The 13735-nt window shown below is 38.2% G+C and overlaps 1 protein-coding gene across 4 annotated transcripts in view; it reads left to right on the top strand.

Annotated features, from left to right (window-relative positions):
* The window catches only part of LOC139760256 (solute carrier family 23 member 1-like), a 268117-nt gene that overhangs the window by 193292 nt on the left and 61090 nt on the right, over positions 1–13735 (top strand). For 3 of the 4 annotated variants that reach the window (XM_071683188.1, XM_071683189.1, XM_071683191.1), the window contains one exon: positions 4180–9555. The exons of the other annotated variant lie outside the window; for it this stretch is intronic. In XM_071683188.1, coding sequence (XP_071539289.1) covers positions 4180–4186 — 7 coding nt within the window. In that variant the 3' untranslated portion in view covers positions 4187–9555. Of the gene's footprint in view, positions 1–4179; positions 9556–13735 lie in introns of those variants that run through there. 4 annotated transcript variants of the gene reach the window in all.

Below are 13735 nucleotides of genomic sequence, written 5' to 3'. Positions count from 1 at the left end.
TCACACAACCCATTTTTTCCCTTACATAAAGTAGTTTCTCTTTCCACATTCTCCTTAAGTCACCCAGAATCTTAATTCCTTCCACTTAGACCCCCATGATTTCATGTACTACCATTTCCTTCCCATTTCCTCCAAGTTCACCATAAATTTAAACTATCCTGTCTCACTCATATGCCTTTTTCTTATTAGCATACTTTTGTTAACCTGAATTTGTAACACTTGTACATTTTTCCAAACTCTGTTATCAACATCTAGAGTTTCTGTATGGAGTTTGCCATCAAAGGTGAAAACAGCTTCTGATTCAAACTCTGTGCTTCCAACACCCAGCACTCTGCTCCAAGACCCTACTTTCTTACCTTTCTACAGTGAGAGTTGGTTGTTTGCCCATTGCAACCACTCTGTCGTGCTATGTCTTCTTAAAGAAAGCAGTATTATTTCCCTTTTTGGAAATATTTTATCTCTGGGGATAAAGGAAGAATATGATCTGGTATCTCCTGCATGTCATGGAAGGCACCACAGAGAAGTGGGAATGGGGGAATAGAAATTTTCCCTTTCAGCATTATTACTAACAAAAAACGAGCAAAGCAAGGATTTTTGCTGTAGTTCTCAAACATCTGTTCCTGACACTACCCATCTTAAAGTGCAGAATGGCGAATGGGTAAGAAAAGGAAATAATAATAAGCACTTGTGCTTATCTTTTACTTTTTTTTTTTACAATTTTGTTCATTTGACATATTAGAATCAGAACCATAACTGAAATGAATTGATTCTTTTATCAGGACATTAGTCAAGGTGAAGTTTTAAAACTTTATGTTTATAGTCTTTTGTTAATTGAGTCCTAAATGGGTGAAATGCTTTTTATGTTATAATAATTTATCCGTACACTAAATCAGTTTGATTCCTACATTTATGTCTGTTTCCGTACTTGTGATTTTTTATCATAATTTAACTCCTTGTCATTACATCTGCTCATCCTGTGAGGTGGACTAGATACTGTAGATACAATCTCTGAAGTCAAGTATTCTCAGGGTAACATTCCTGGCACAGGTCAGGTGTGTGTTCTCAGCCCATGTGTTCTTGTATGGGCTCTTTTTTTGAAGTATTTTTTTCTGAATGTTTGTGGTCTGAAAGATATCATACCACACTAATATTCTAGATCTCATTGTTGCCCTTTTTATGAAATCTCTAGAATTTTGGAGTTTTGTTTTCATTCAAATGGCCTTCAAGTTTAATTTTTTCTTTAATTAATACAGATAATTAATGGATGACAGGAAAAAATTAGTGAAATTGATATAGCCCTCTGCCCATAAGACTTGCATCCTCAGAAACCCTCACCACATAGTTTTTGATAGTTTTTTGCAGTCTTTTTGAGGATAGAGGATTTCTGCAAGGTGGAGAAACATGCCAAATTTAAACTTAGCTACTAAAAATCAAGAGTAGGTTACAGATTTAGAGGGGATACGGTAAGAGTACAAAAATGTATTTTTAGTATATAAGATAATGTTTCTGTTTCATGTCAGTAAGATTATTCAAACATCCAGTCATCAGTGCAAAATTTGTAAATGTCAGAAAAATGCTGTAGTAACTTCTGATATCACGGTCTTTAAGGTTCTGGTTGCCATGTAATTTAACTCCAGTGAAAGAGGTTATTAAATTATTATTTTATTATTATACTTTGTCGCTGTCTCCTGCGTTAGTGAGGTAGTGCAAGGAAACAGACAAGAGTGGCCCAACCCCCACTTACACATATATATACATACGCCCTTTCACATGCTTATACCTAGATATACATTTCAGTGCATACATACATATATGTACACAGACATATACATATATACACATGTACATATTCATACTTGCTACCTTTATCCATTCCCGTCGCCACCTGACCACACATGAAATGGCACCCCCCCTCCCCCCACACAGATGCGAGGTAGCGCTAGGAAAAGACAACAAAGGCCACATTCGTTCACACTCAGTCTCTAGCTGTCATGTGAAATGCCTCGAAACCACAGCTCCTTTTCCATATCTAGGCCCCACAGAGCTTTCCATGGTTTACCCCAGACGCTTCACATGCCCTGGTTCAATCCATTGACAGCATGTTGACCCTGGTATACCACATTGTAAGGTGTACTCTATTCCTTGTACACCTTACACCCTCCTGTATGTTCAGGCCCTGATCGTTCAAAGTCTTTTTCACTCCTTCATTCCACCTTCAATTTGGTCTCCCACTCTCGTTCCCTTCACCTCAGACACATATATCTTCTTTGTCAATCTTTCCTCACTCATTCTCTCCATGTGACCTAACCATGTCAATACACCCTCTTCTGCTCTCACAACCACACTCTTTTTATTACCACACATCTCTCACTTTCATTACTTACTCGATCAAACCACCTCACACCACATATTGTCCTCAAACATCTCATTTCCAACACATCCACCTTCCTCCACACACCCTATCTATAGTTCACACCTCACAACCATGTAACATTGTTGGAACCACTATTCCTTCAAACATACCTATTTTTGCTCTCCGAGATAATGTTCTCGCCTTCCACACATTCTTCAACGCTCCCAGAACCTTCGCCCCCTCCCCCACCCTATGACTCGCTTCCACTTCCATGGTTCCACTTCCTCCAATTTTTCTCCATTCAGACTTACCTCCCAATTGACTTGACCCTCCACCCTACTGAACCTAATAACCATGCTCTTATTCACATTTACTCTAAGCTTTCTTCTTTCACACACTTTACCAAACTCAGTCACCAGCTTCTGTAGTTTCTCTGCCGAATCAGCCACCAGCACTGTATCATCAGTGAACAACAACTGACTCACTTCCCAACATTCGACAACAGACTGCATACTTGCCCATCTCTCCAAAACTCATGCATTCACCCCTCTAACAACCCCATCCATAAACAAATTAAACAACCATGGATACATCACACACCCCTGCCGCAAACCGACATTCACTGGGAACCAATCACTTTCCTCTCTTCCTACTCGTACACATGCCTTATATCCTCATTAAAAACTTTTCACTGCTTCTAGCAACTTACCTCCCACACCATATACTCTTAATACCTTCCACAAAGCATCTCTATCAACTCTTATTATATGCCTTCTCCAGATACAAATCCATCTGTTTTTATAAGTATTTCTCACAGATATGTTATAAAAAAGAGAGATATATTTAAGCAATGTAAGATAGGCTTACTCTTTAAAACTTTTCTCTAGAAAAATGTTTCAGACGTTGTTATTATGTTGCATCATAGATTCTTAAGTTATTCCTGTGAAAAACTGTAAGTAAATGTTATTTCAGTTTCCAGCTGTAGAATTTGGTTTTGATTGTGAGGTATCTGAAGTGTAAATAAAAGCTGATAGACCAGAGAAATGAAAATTGTACATTTAATTATTGAAAGAAATGTGCAAAAGATGTTAAACTCATGGAATTGCAATATATATTCATGAGAATTCTCATTTTATTGAGAATTTGAGGAGAAATTAATGGACAATTAAATTTTTGGCAGAGTGTAATTTATTAGGCAGTGAACATCAAAATATAACTGTCAGACATAATTTTTTATGATGTTTAGGTGCTCAAGGTCATTTTAAGACCACATTTAACATGTATGGCCCTTGTAACTAACCATTTGAATGAATATGATCTAAACAGATTTAATCTATCCAGTCATTAGGAGAAAACCAAAAAATAATATTTATTTAAGCCCCTGTCGACATCAGATCTTAAGGCTCATGACATGATCTTTCTTCTCATGATGAAGTGCATAAGCACCAATAATCATCCATCTCTTGCCATCGACTTTCAGTTTTACTCACGTCAGTCTAGAATGTACTTCCTTACACTCATATCATACACCTACAACTCTTGGTTCAGGAGTAATGCTATGCCTTCCTTAGCTTCTTCTTCTACTGTAGCTCTTGTCCTTTCACCAACCCCCCTGACTTTACTCCCAAGACATTTCTAAACCATTCTTCCCCTTTATCTTGAATTTCGTTTCACTCAAAGCCAGAACATCCAGGTTTCTTCCCTCAAACATACTACCTATCTCTCCTTTCTTATTCATCTTGGTTACTTGCACACACATTCAGACATCCCAATCTGAGCCTTCGAGGAGGATGAGTACTCCCTACTTGACTGATTTCCTCTTTTAGAAATTGAAATACAAGAAGGGAGGGTTTCCAGCCCCCAGCTCCCGCCCCCTTTAGTCGCCTTCTATGACACACAGAGAATACGGAAGTAGAATTCTTTCTCCCCTACTTCCATCATGATTATATTTCAAGACAGTTGTGCAGACAGATGATGGCAAGACAACTTATGTGAAGAAAGCAAGTGAGGATCGATTCAAGTAGATATATGATGCTTGTAAGGAGAAGAGGGCAGGGTTACCCCAGGGGTACCATCTTGATGAGACAGGAAGATCAGCAAACCTAACAATGAGAGAACAAGATGGCACTGGGCACCACTTTAATGTTCCTCCATGACTAGTGTGGGCTGTAATTAGAAGTTTCAGCATGCAACTATGTCTTTTCTTGCTCCATCACCTCTTTCTTATGTAATATCTTATATCCTGTTAAAGTTTATGCAACTTGTCTCCAAGGTAATATTTCCCTTCCATTGCATTATTTTGCTGCCTCATTGTTGCCTTCATGGTAATATTTGTACTTTTTAGAACTTTTCCTCTTCATACTCTGCTATTCTAGTTTTTCCTACACTGAACCCAGTTTTGCTCCATTTCTTCCTCTGTACTTAGTCCTTTATATTAAAGGACATGAGGAAGATGTCCTTCTATTTCCATCTTGAATTTGCCATCAACATTATTAAGTGCATTATTCATTTAGAATTACAAGTCCTCTGTCTCAGTCTTGGATTCTTGTAGCGGTTCTAACTCCGCTCTGCCCACTTGTGATCATGTGCCTCAGTACAGGTAGAAATAGAACTAGAGATAGAAAGACAGTCCTATTGTTGCCTTCAGGGCTAATTAATATGGTGTCATTGTAGAGGCAGCAGAGAACTTTGAAAAGTTCTGTAATTTAAAACAGAGGGCTCCCAAACTCCTCTCCCTGATCTTATGACAGGGTTTACTTAAAAGTCTCTGTCCAAGTGAATATTTTTAAATTTCCTGTGGTCTTGGAACTGGTAGGAGGATATGAGGTATGAATGAAGATTCCTCCTACTATTATGAATGATGGAGAAATGCTGTGTTTTAAAGTTCATATTGTTATCACAAGCAGCTTTGGTGAAAATTCACTATCGACCATCAAAATTAACAATAACAACCAATGACATTTTGTGTATTCCTAAGTTTTTTCACGCTTAAGTCATTTTGAAAAGTGAAATTGGAATATTTTTAAGATAATTTACTGTAGTGAGCCTGGTCTTTTACATCATGGATGTAACTCATTGTGTCATTAATCATTTTTGAAGAAAGTTTTAATCAGTGAAAATATCAAAGGTCGATACTGAAAAATCATCCATCTCTTTGAAGGTTTAGGGTGAGTTTATTTGTTAACTCCTGAAGGTTCAGTGACTGTTGGGGCAGTACAAAATTGATACATTGGAGAGTGTGTGTGTACAGTTTTGTGATAATGTAGTTGTTGAAAATAGTAACTGCACTTACCGCTGCAGTCCTCATTAGGCCAGTAGTAAGTGCTGTTGATGTGCAATGAAAATGCCCCTGTTTAGTACCCAGTTGCATAGGATATATTCTCAGATTGGTAACAGAGCAGAGCAAGCATTGACTGCATGTAATTTAAGCCTTAGAGTGACAGAATTACATAAATGACTAATTCAGTACAGAGTGATCTGATATCATGTTTGTAAAGGATGCTGCATTTTAAGATGTTTTACAAAGTAACCAACAGTTCATAGTGAAGGCATAGACTGATTAGGCCAAATGAGGCAGTTAACAGCGGGTGGTGCAGGTTCAGAGTGACTAAAAGCCTGATGCTACAATCTCCAAAATGACTTACAAACTCCTTTTGTACATTCATATGTTTTGGAAGTAATACAGTAACTCAGTTTAAGGTGTTGAATGGTGCTTTTAGCTCTGCATGTACTTGTAACTTAGTGTTTCTTATATGGTGTACATTGCAGAAAGATTGTAATCTGTATAGGGCTTTTCTTAATTCAAAGTTAATATCTCATGTACAGCATGATTGCATATACTTATCAGGTCATACTTTATGATCCACTTTATAAATGAAGAATGTAAAAGACTTTTCTTGAGATCCAGAGGCTACAGGAAGCTAATCATGGTTCTCATTCTCTATTCACCTTAATAGGTGTATGAAACCAGACATTCCATGTATGTGGTACATCCTTTTTGCATATATCATCCAAATGTATATCCTGTACATTATATATATATATATATATATATATATATATATATATATATATATATATATATATATATTATCCCTGGGGATAGGGGAGAAAGAATACTTCCCACGTATTCCCTGCGTGTCGTAGAAGGCGACTAAAAGGGGAGGGAGCAGGGGGCTGGAAATCCTCCCCTCTTGTTTTGTTTTTTTAATTTTCCAAAATAAGGAACAGAGAAGGGGGCCAGGTGAGGATATTCCCTCAGAGGCCCAGTCCTCTGTTCTTAACGCTACCTTGCTAATGCGGGAAATGGCGAATAGTTTGAAAGAAAGAAATGACTTTCTTATGAATAATGTTTCATTTTCACATGGAAACCTGTGTTTCATGCCTATTTATCCATAACAAATTTATGCTCCCAAAAAGTTGTAATTCTTTTTAAGATTTTTAAACTGTGATGACCATATCATATTGTTGTGACTGAAACATGTAATTTTTGCTAAAGAAGGATCTCAGAACTTGGTAATCCAAGCAAAGTAGGTTTTTAAATGTTTTATGTTATGATGCCCTCAATCACATTCTTATGACCTTGTATATGTCATTTTTGCACCCAGAATGGAGTTTTAACGGTAGGTTTTCAGGTTTTTGAGAGGGTAAGGTGTCCTGGATCATTATTTATTTATTTATTTTGCTTTGTCGCTGTCTCCCGCGTTTGCGAGGTAGCACAAGGAAACAGATGAAAGAAATGGCCCAACCCACCCTCATAAACATGTATATGCATACACGTCCAACTATACATACCTATACATCTCAATGTACACATATATATACACACACAGACACATACATATATACACATGCACACAATTCACACTGTCTGCCTTTATTCATTTCCATCGCCACCTTGCCACACATGGAATAACATCCCCCTCCCCCTTCATGTGTGCGAGGTAGCGCTAGGAAAAGACAACAAAGGCCCCATTCGTTCACACTCAGTCTCTAGCGGTCATGCAATAATGCACCGAAACCACAGTTTCCTTTCCACATCCAGGCCCCACAGAACTTTCCATGGTTAACCCCAGACAGTTCACATGCCCTGATGCAATCCATTGACAGCACGTCGACCCTGGTATACCACATCGATCCAATTCACTTTATTCCTTGCCCACCTTTCACCCTCCTGCATGTTCAGGCCCCGATCACTCAAAATCTTTTTCACTCCATCTTTCCACTTCCAATTTGGTCTCCCACTTCTCCTCGTTCCCTCCACCTCTGACACATATATCCTCTTGGTCAATCTTTCCTCACTCATTCTCTCCATATGACCAAACCATTTCAAAACACCCTCTTCTGCTCTCTCAACCATGCTCTTTTTATTTCCACACATCTCTCTTACCCTTTCATTACTTACTCGATCAAACCACCTCACACCACATATTGTCCTCAAACATCTCACTTCCAGCACATCCACCCTCCTGCGCACAACTCTATCCATAGCCCACGCCTCGCAGCCATACAACATTGTTGGAACCACTATTCCTTCGAACATAGCCATTTTTGCTTTCCGAGATAATGTTCTCGACTTCCACACATTCTTCAAGGCTCCCAGGATTTTCGCCCCCTCTCCCACCCCATGATTCACTTCCGCTTCCATGGTTCCATCCGCTGCCAGATCCACTCCCAGATATCTAAAACACTTACACTTTACGTCCTCCAGTTTTTCTCCATTCAAACTTACCTCCCAATTGACTTGACCCTCAACCCTACTGTACCTAATAACCTTGCTCTTATTCACATTTACTCTTAACTTTCTTCTTTCACACACTTTACCAAACTCAGTTACCAGCTTCTGCAGTTTCTCACATGAATCAGCCACCAGCGCTGTATCATCAGCGAACAACAACTGACTCACTTCCCAAGCTCTCTCATCCCCAACAGACTTCATACTTGCCCCTCTTTCCAAAACTCTTGCATTCACCTCCCTAACAACCCCATCCATAAACAAATTAAACAACCTTGGAGACATCACACACCCCTGCCGCAAACCTACATTCACTGAGAACCAATCACTTTCCTCTCTTCCTACACGTACATATGCCTTACATCCTCAATAAAAACTTTTCACTGCTTCTAACAACTTGCCTCCCACACCATATATTCTTAGTACCTTCCACAGAGCATCTCTATCAACTCTATCATATGCCTTCTCCAGATCCATAAATGCTTCATACAAATCCATTTGCTTTTCTAAGTATTTCTCACATACATTCTTCAAAGCAAACACCTGATCCACACATCCTCTACCACTTCTGAAACCACACTACTCTTCCCCAATCTGATGCTCTGTACATGCCTTCACCCTCCCAATCAATACCCTCCCATATTCTCATGAATAATGTCTGATTTTTGCTATGGAATATGAGGTGTTTAGGGAAGGAGTGCTAGCATGTGTGAGAGAAGTGTATGCCATGTGGAAGATAAGCAGGTGAGAAAGGGTAGAGAATGGTGGTATTACAAAGTTTAGTTACTTGTGAAAGAGAAAAGCTTATAAGGGTAGTACTTACACAGGAGTGCAAGCAACTGGGAGATGTACAAGAATAAGCAAGAGGCCAAGAGGATAGGGCAGGGGCTGAAAAATGATTTAAATAAGACTTGGGGGTGAGTGAGTGTCAACAAACTACAGGGGAAACAAGAAAAATGTTTTATTAGGAGGCTAATAATTTCAAAAAATAAAGGGAACAAATGGGAACATCAGTGAAGGGAGCAAATGAGGAAGTGGTAACAGGCAGAGAGGAGGTAAAGAGATAGAATGAATTCTTTGTAGGACTGATGAATATGTTGATGACAAGTAGGTAGATTTAGGATTCTTGGATCAGAGTGGTATGTGAAGATACATTGTTAAGGCAAGTTGTATGGTGAAGAGACAGGTGGTGGTTAAGACAGGTGGTGGTTAAAGCCCTGTGGAAGATAAAATGTGACACGGCAGAGGAAGTGGATGGTATTGCAGTTGAACTTATAGAGAAAAGGATTACTGTCTTCATGAGTGGTTCATTATTATTTTCAGTGTATATATGAATCATGGTAAGGTGCTTGTGGGTTGGCAGAATGCATGTATAGTGCTGTTGTTTAAAGACAAAGGATATAAAGGCGAATGCTTGAATTACAATGGAACAAGTTTGTCGAGTGTATTTGTGAAATTGTATGGAAAATTGGGTATTGAGAGGGTGGCAGTATGCACAGAGCAGCACACTGGGGGGAACACTGTGGTTCCAGGTGTTGTAGAGGCTGTATTAGGTATTTCCTTTTAAGAATGTGTTGGAGTAATATTTATGGGTCTGGAGAAAGCATATGATAGGATTTATAGAGATGCTTGGTGGAAGGCATTATAGATATCTGGTGCTGTAGGAAAGCTATCAGAAGCAGTGAGGATTATAGATAATAGTCGGTAGGCAGCTAGTGAGCAGGGAGGTATATTACCAGTACTACCTTCCTGCCTTGGTATCTGGAGAGTTAGTGACAGCTGTGTAGTGAGCCAGCATTTTAGTAGTTGTCAAATTACATTCCTTTGACTCTGATAGTTCTCTTTTTCTGCTTCACCCACACGTGCTTTACTGGTAATCTGTCCATAAACATACACTCTCTCTCTCTCACACATAACACTTGACAACAGTTGACTCACACAGCTCATTATTCATCACTCTCAAGATTTTCCTGCAGTGAGCTCTATGTGCTAGCCCTACCTTGTGGCAAAATGATAGGAGCTATAGGTAGTAGTAGTAGGAAGGAATGTTTAGGCAGGAGTATTAAGTACTTGTAGTAGGTAGAAACAATAGGTAGGAGCATTCGGTAAAAGTAGTCAGAATGAACATTAGGTAGGAGCCTTAGCAAACGCTGCACTAGAGTTGCTTTCTGCCAGCAGCCTGTTAAGGGTGAGGAACTAAAATTTAAAAAGTTTTACGGGAGTTCACTAGTTATGGAGACAGTATTGCTGTGGCCACCCCTTTGAGAGAGTTCCAGGAGGGAACAGGCATTAGAGATATAGATAGAATAACAGTAAGGAGTTTTCATCAAGTGAGAGCAGGTGCGAGTATGTAGAGAAAAGAGTCAGTGGTTTTAGGGGTAGGTGGTGTCTTTGGCAGGGTTGTGTGACATCTCCAGGGCTGTTCATTCTGTTTATGATGTGATAGTGAGGGAAGTGAATCTGAGGGTTTCAGGTAAAGGGGCCAGCATACAGTGCTTAGGAGGCGAGGTAGTTGTTTCAAGTGACAGACTGCATTAGTTGATGTCTGGAAGTTTGTCTGAAATGAAAAGTTGAGAGAAACTAAAAAAAGCAAGGTTATTTAGGTATAGCAATGGGGGTTTAATGTAGAAAGCTTGAAGGAAGTAGGCAGAGCTATCAACCTTGTCAAACAAAGGGGGGGCAAAGATGGGTGCGTTTGAAGGTATAGTGGTCCTAATGGTAATGGATGGATGAGAGGCAAGGGCTGTAGATGAGAATGTATAGAAGAGGGTGAATGAGCCAGAAATTCAATATTTGAGGACAGTAGATGATGTGGGGACCTGGTTGACTGAGTGAGAAATTATTAAGTAGAGGTGAATTGGTAGTAAGAAGAATATAGTTGAGAGACCTTTAGAGGCTGTGCTGAAATAGTTTGGACATATGGAGATAATGAGAGAAGAGAAGGATGACAAAGAGGATATTTATATCATTATTGGAGTGAACAAGATTTTGAATGTTTGGAGCCTGAACACATAGAGGGATGAAAGGATAGTGAAGTGATTTGGTAAGCAGGGGCCATGCTATTAATGGCCTGAATCAGGGCATATGAAACAGCCAGGGAAAAGTCTGTAGGGACTGTTTGTGGATGAGGGCTGTGATTTTGGTACAAGAGAATGCATTTGAATGTATGATGCCTTTTCTTCTATGTGTGTCGTTACCTCACAAGTGCAGAAAATGCTGAATGAGCATGAAAAAGAGATTTTCACTCAACTCTGGACACCAACCATCTTTCCAGTGATACAAACACTGATTCAGCATATCATATGACACCTTATGCCCAAGATACAGCTTTAATAGTAAAGAAACTGCACACTTTCTTATCTTTCCCTCACCCTACAATTTTTGTCTTGTGGTTCCTTCCAGTGGACTTTGTTGATTTTTCAAGCACTGCAGGAGTCCCATAGAACTCTAGGATATCCTGAAGCAGTAACTTAAGTATTATGTACAAGATGTATTCATTTTTGCATTTTTTTCATTTAAAAGTTTTAATGCATGTGTGACAACCTCAAAAGTGTAGTACCTGTCTTGTGTTTAAATCTATGATCATAACCTCTTCCAGTCATAATATCCATCAAAATGGTATACAATACATGAATCATTTGGTTTCATAGATTTAATCAAAATACTGTATTAAAATTCACAATAATTTATTCAAGCATATAGAATATGCTTTACATTCTGCTTACTTACACTGTTACGTCTGTACATCAAGTCATGTATATACATTACTATTTGACTATAATATACTGATAATGTTGCTTGTCGAATCTAATAACAAAATTGTAATCAGGTCCCAAAATAATCATTATACAGGGCTGTTGTTCCATACTTAAAGGGTACACTAATTTATCAAAGTAAAATGAATGGCCATGATAAGCTAGTGTGTGTGTGTGTGTGTGGTAGTAAGAATGGTGCAGAAGACTACAGGAACTACTAGAAATATTTGAGAATGGCTGGAGCATCAAGGTACCTGGGAAATGATGGGTATTTCATGGAAGATAAGAGAATTAACTGGATTAGGTAGAATGGCAGAAATTTTGCTACAAGTGATCTTTCATTGGATTTTTAGATTTTTTGGTAATTATTAGGCATGGTTGATTCTTTGACACTTGCACTTAATCGTGTATTGAAAATGTTATCTGAATTGTTATTCATGTGGAAATTATTTGACCTAGGAAATTAATGAAAAAAAAATGATAAACAACTAGGGAAATTGCCATGATTTGTAAAAAAAAATTTTGAAAATTATGAATATTGCTTGAAATAGCTGGGAATTGGTAGGAGATTCTTTAAAGATAGAAATGTTGCCGAGAATTGGTGGAACTGCAGCAATGAACTGAAACTTGTGTACAGCCAAGATATTACTGTCAATGTGCAGCATTATTGGGAATATTATGGAAAATTACTAGGATTAAGTAATTATTGGTGGAATTTTAAGTGGAAATAGTTGGGAATTGGTAGGAAAATGCTTAGAACTGGTTGATGTTACTAGTAATCAGTTGTCAGACTGTCATAACCACTTAGGTATTGGGATTTGAAAGAGGTTTTAACAGTTTTGAACTGATGCCACACATGTATTGTAGTAAGCTGGGATCAGTACTCAAATATAATAACCTTACTAAATAGTGTGGAAATGTGGTTCATATCTGCCTATTTACAAAAGGAGCTGTAAGGTGACTTCTGTCTACTGAACACAAGCAATCAAATAATTATAAAGCTACATAACACAATGAACTTGATTCAGTAAATGGGAACAGAACTTATTATAAAGTTGAATTACTTAGAGGATCCTTAGTTTGTACAATTTAATCATAGTTTATCATTATATGTTGGATAAACATTGTTATGATTCTTAAACATTACTTCAGGTTATTTCGTTATTTCACATGAACTACAGAAATGCTGTTTTGAAAATTGGCATAGCAAGTCTTTGTTGAGCTTTTGTATTTTATTGTGGTTAGAGTACAATGTGACACTACAAATTGCTCAGTTTTAGAAGTGTTTTGTTTATGTAAGCATAGCTGTAGCACTGTACACATGGTAGTGTTTGGTTCACATTTATGTGTTGGGTTCTTTAAAGCATAATAATACCTTATATCTCCAGTCTTCAGCCTTTTTCTGAAGGATGGCTCGAAGGTTACTAAGAGGGCCCTGGAAATTCCTTTACTGAATGAAGTCCTGTCTCCTTGTTCTGTTGAACACATTGAAAATATGATTACGGTACCTACAGTGCCAGAATAAATTAAGAATTGATTATAGGATTATTTTAATGAAACTTGTGCCATGAATTAAACTTAAAAGATCAAGGATGGGACTGGGTAATAATTTTATCGTGAAAATCTAATGGTTTTTCATTCAAATCATGTAACTTTAAAGAACTCCTCACCATCTAGCTGTGAAATTCAGCATTTGCAAGTGAACAGTATGAATGACAGACATGAAACGAGAAGATGGTAGAATTGTGAGTTAAAGAATAAGATACCAAGACCGAGGCAGTTCGGAAGCTAGATTAAAGAAATTCTCTATGTGGATCAGTGGCATTACAAAAGGTTGTGGTTGTACTAATGACTTTCCTCATATCCTTCACTCTTCAGCAGGTATAAATGTTT

This window comes from Panulirus ornatus, chromosome 36 (genome assembly GCF_036320965.1).
Source record: "Panulirus ornatus isolate Po-2019 chromosome 36, ASM3632096v1, whole genome shotgun sequence".
In the NCBI taxonomy this organism is placed as follows: Eukaryota; Metazoa; Arthropoda; class Malacostraca; order Decapoda; family Palinuridae; genus Panulirus; species Panulirus ornatus.
Note: the sequence above shows the minus strand (reverse complement) of the source record. Positions and strands in the feature narration are given on the sequence as shown.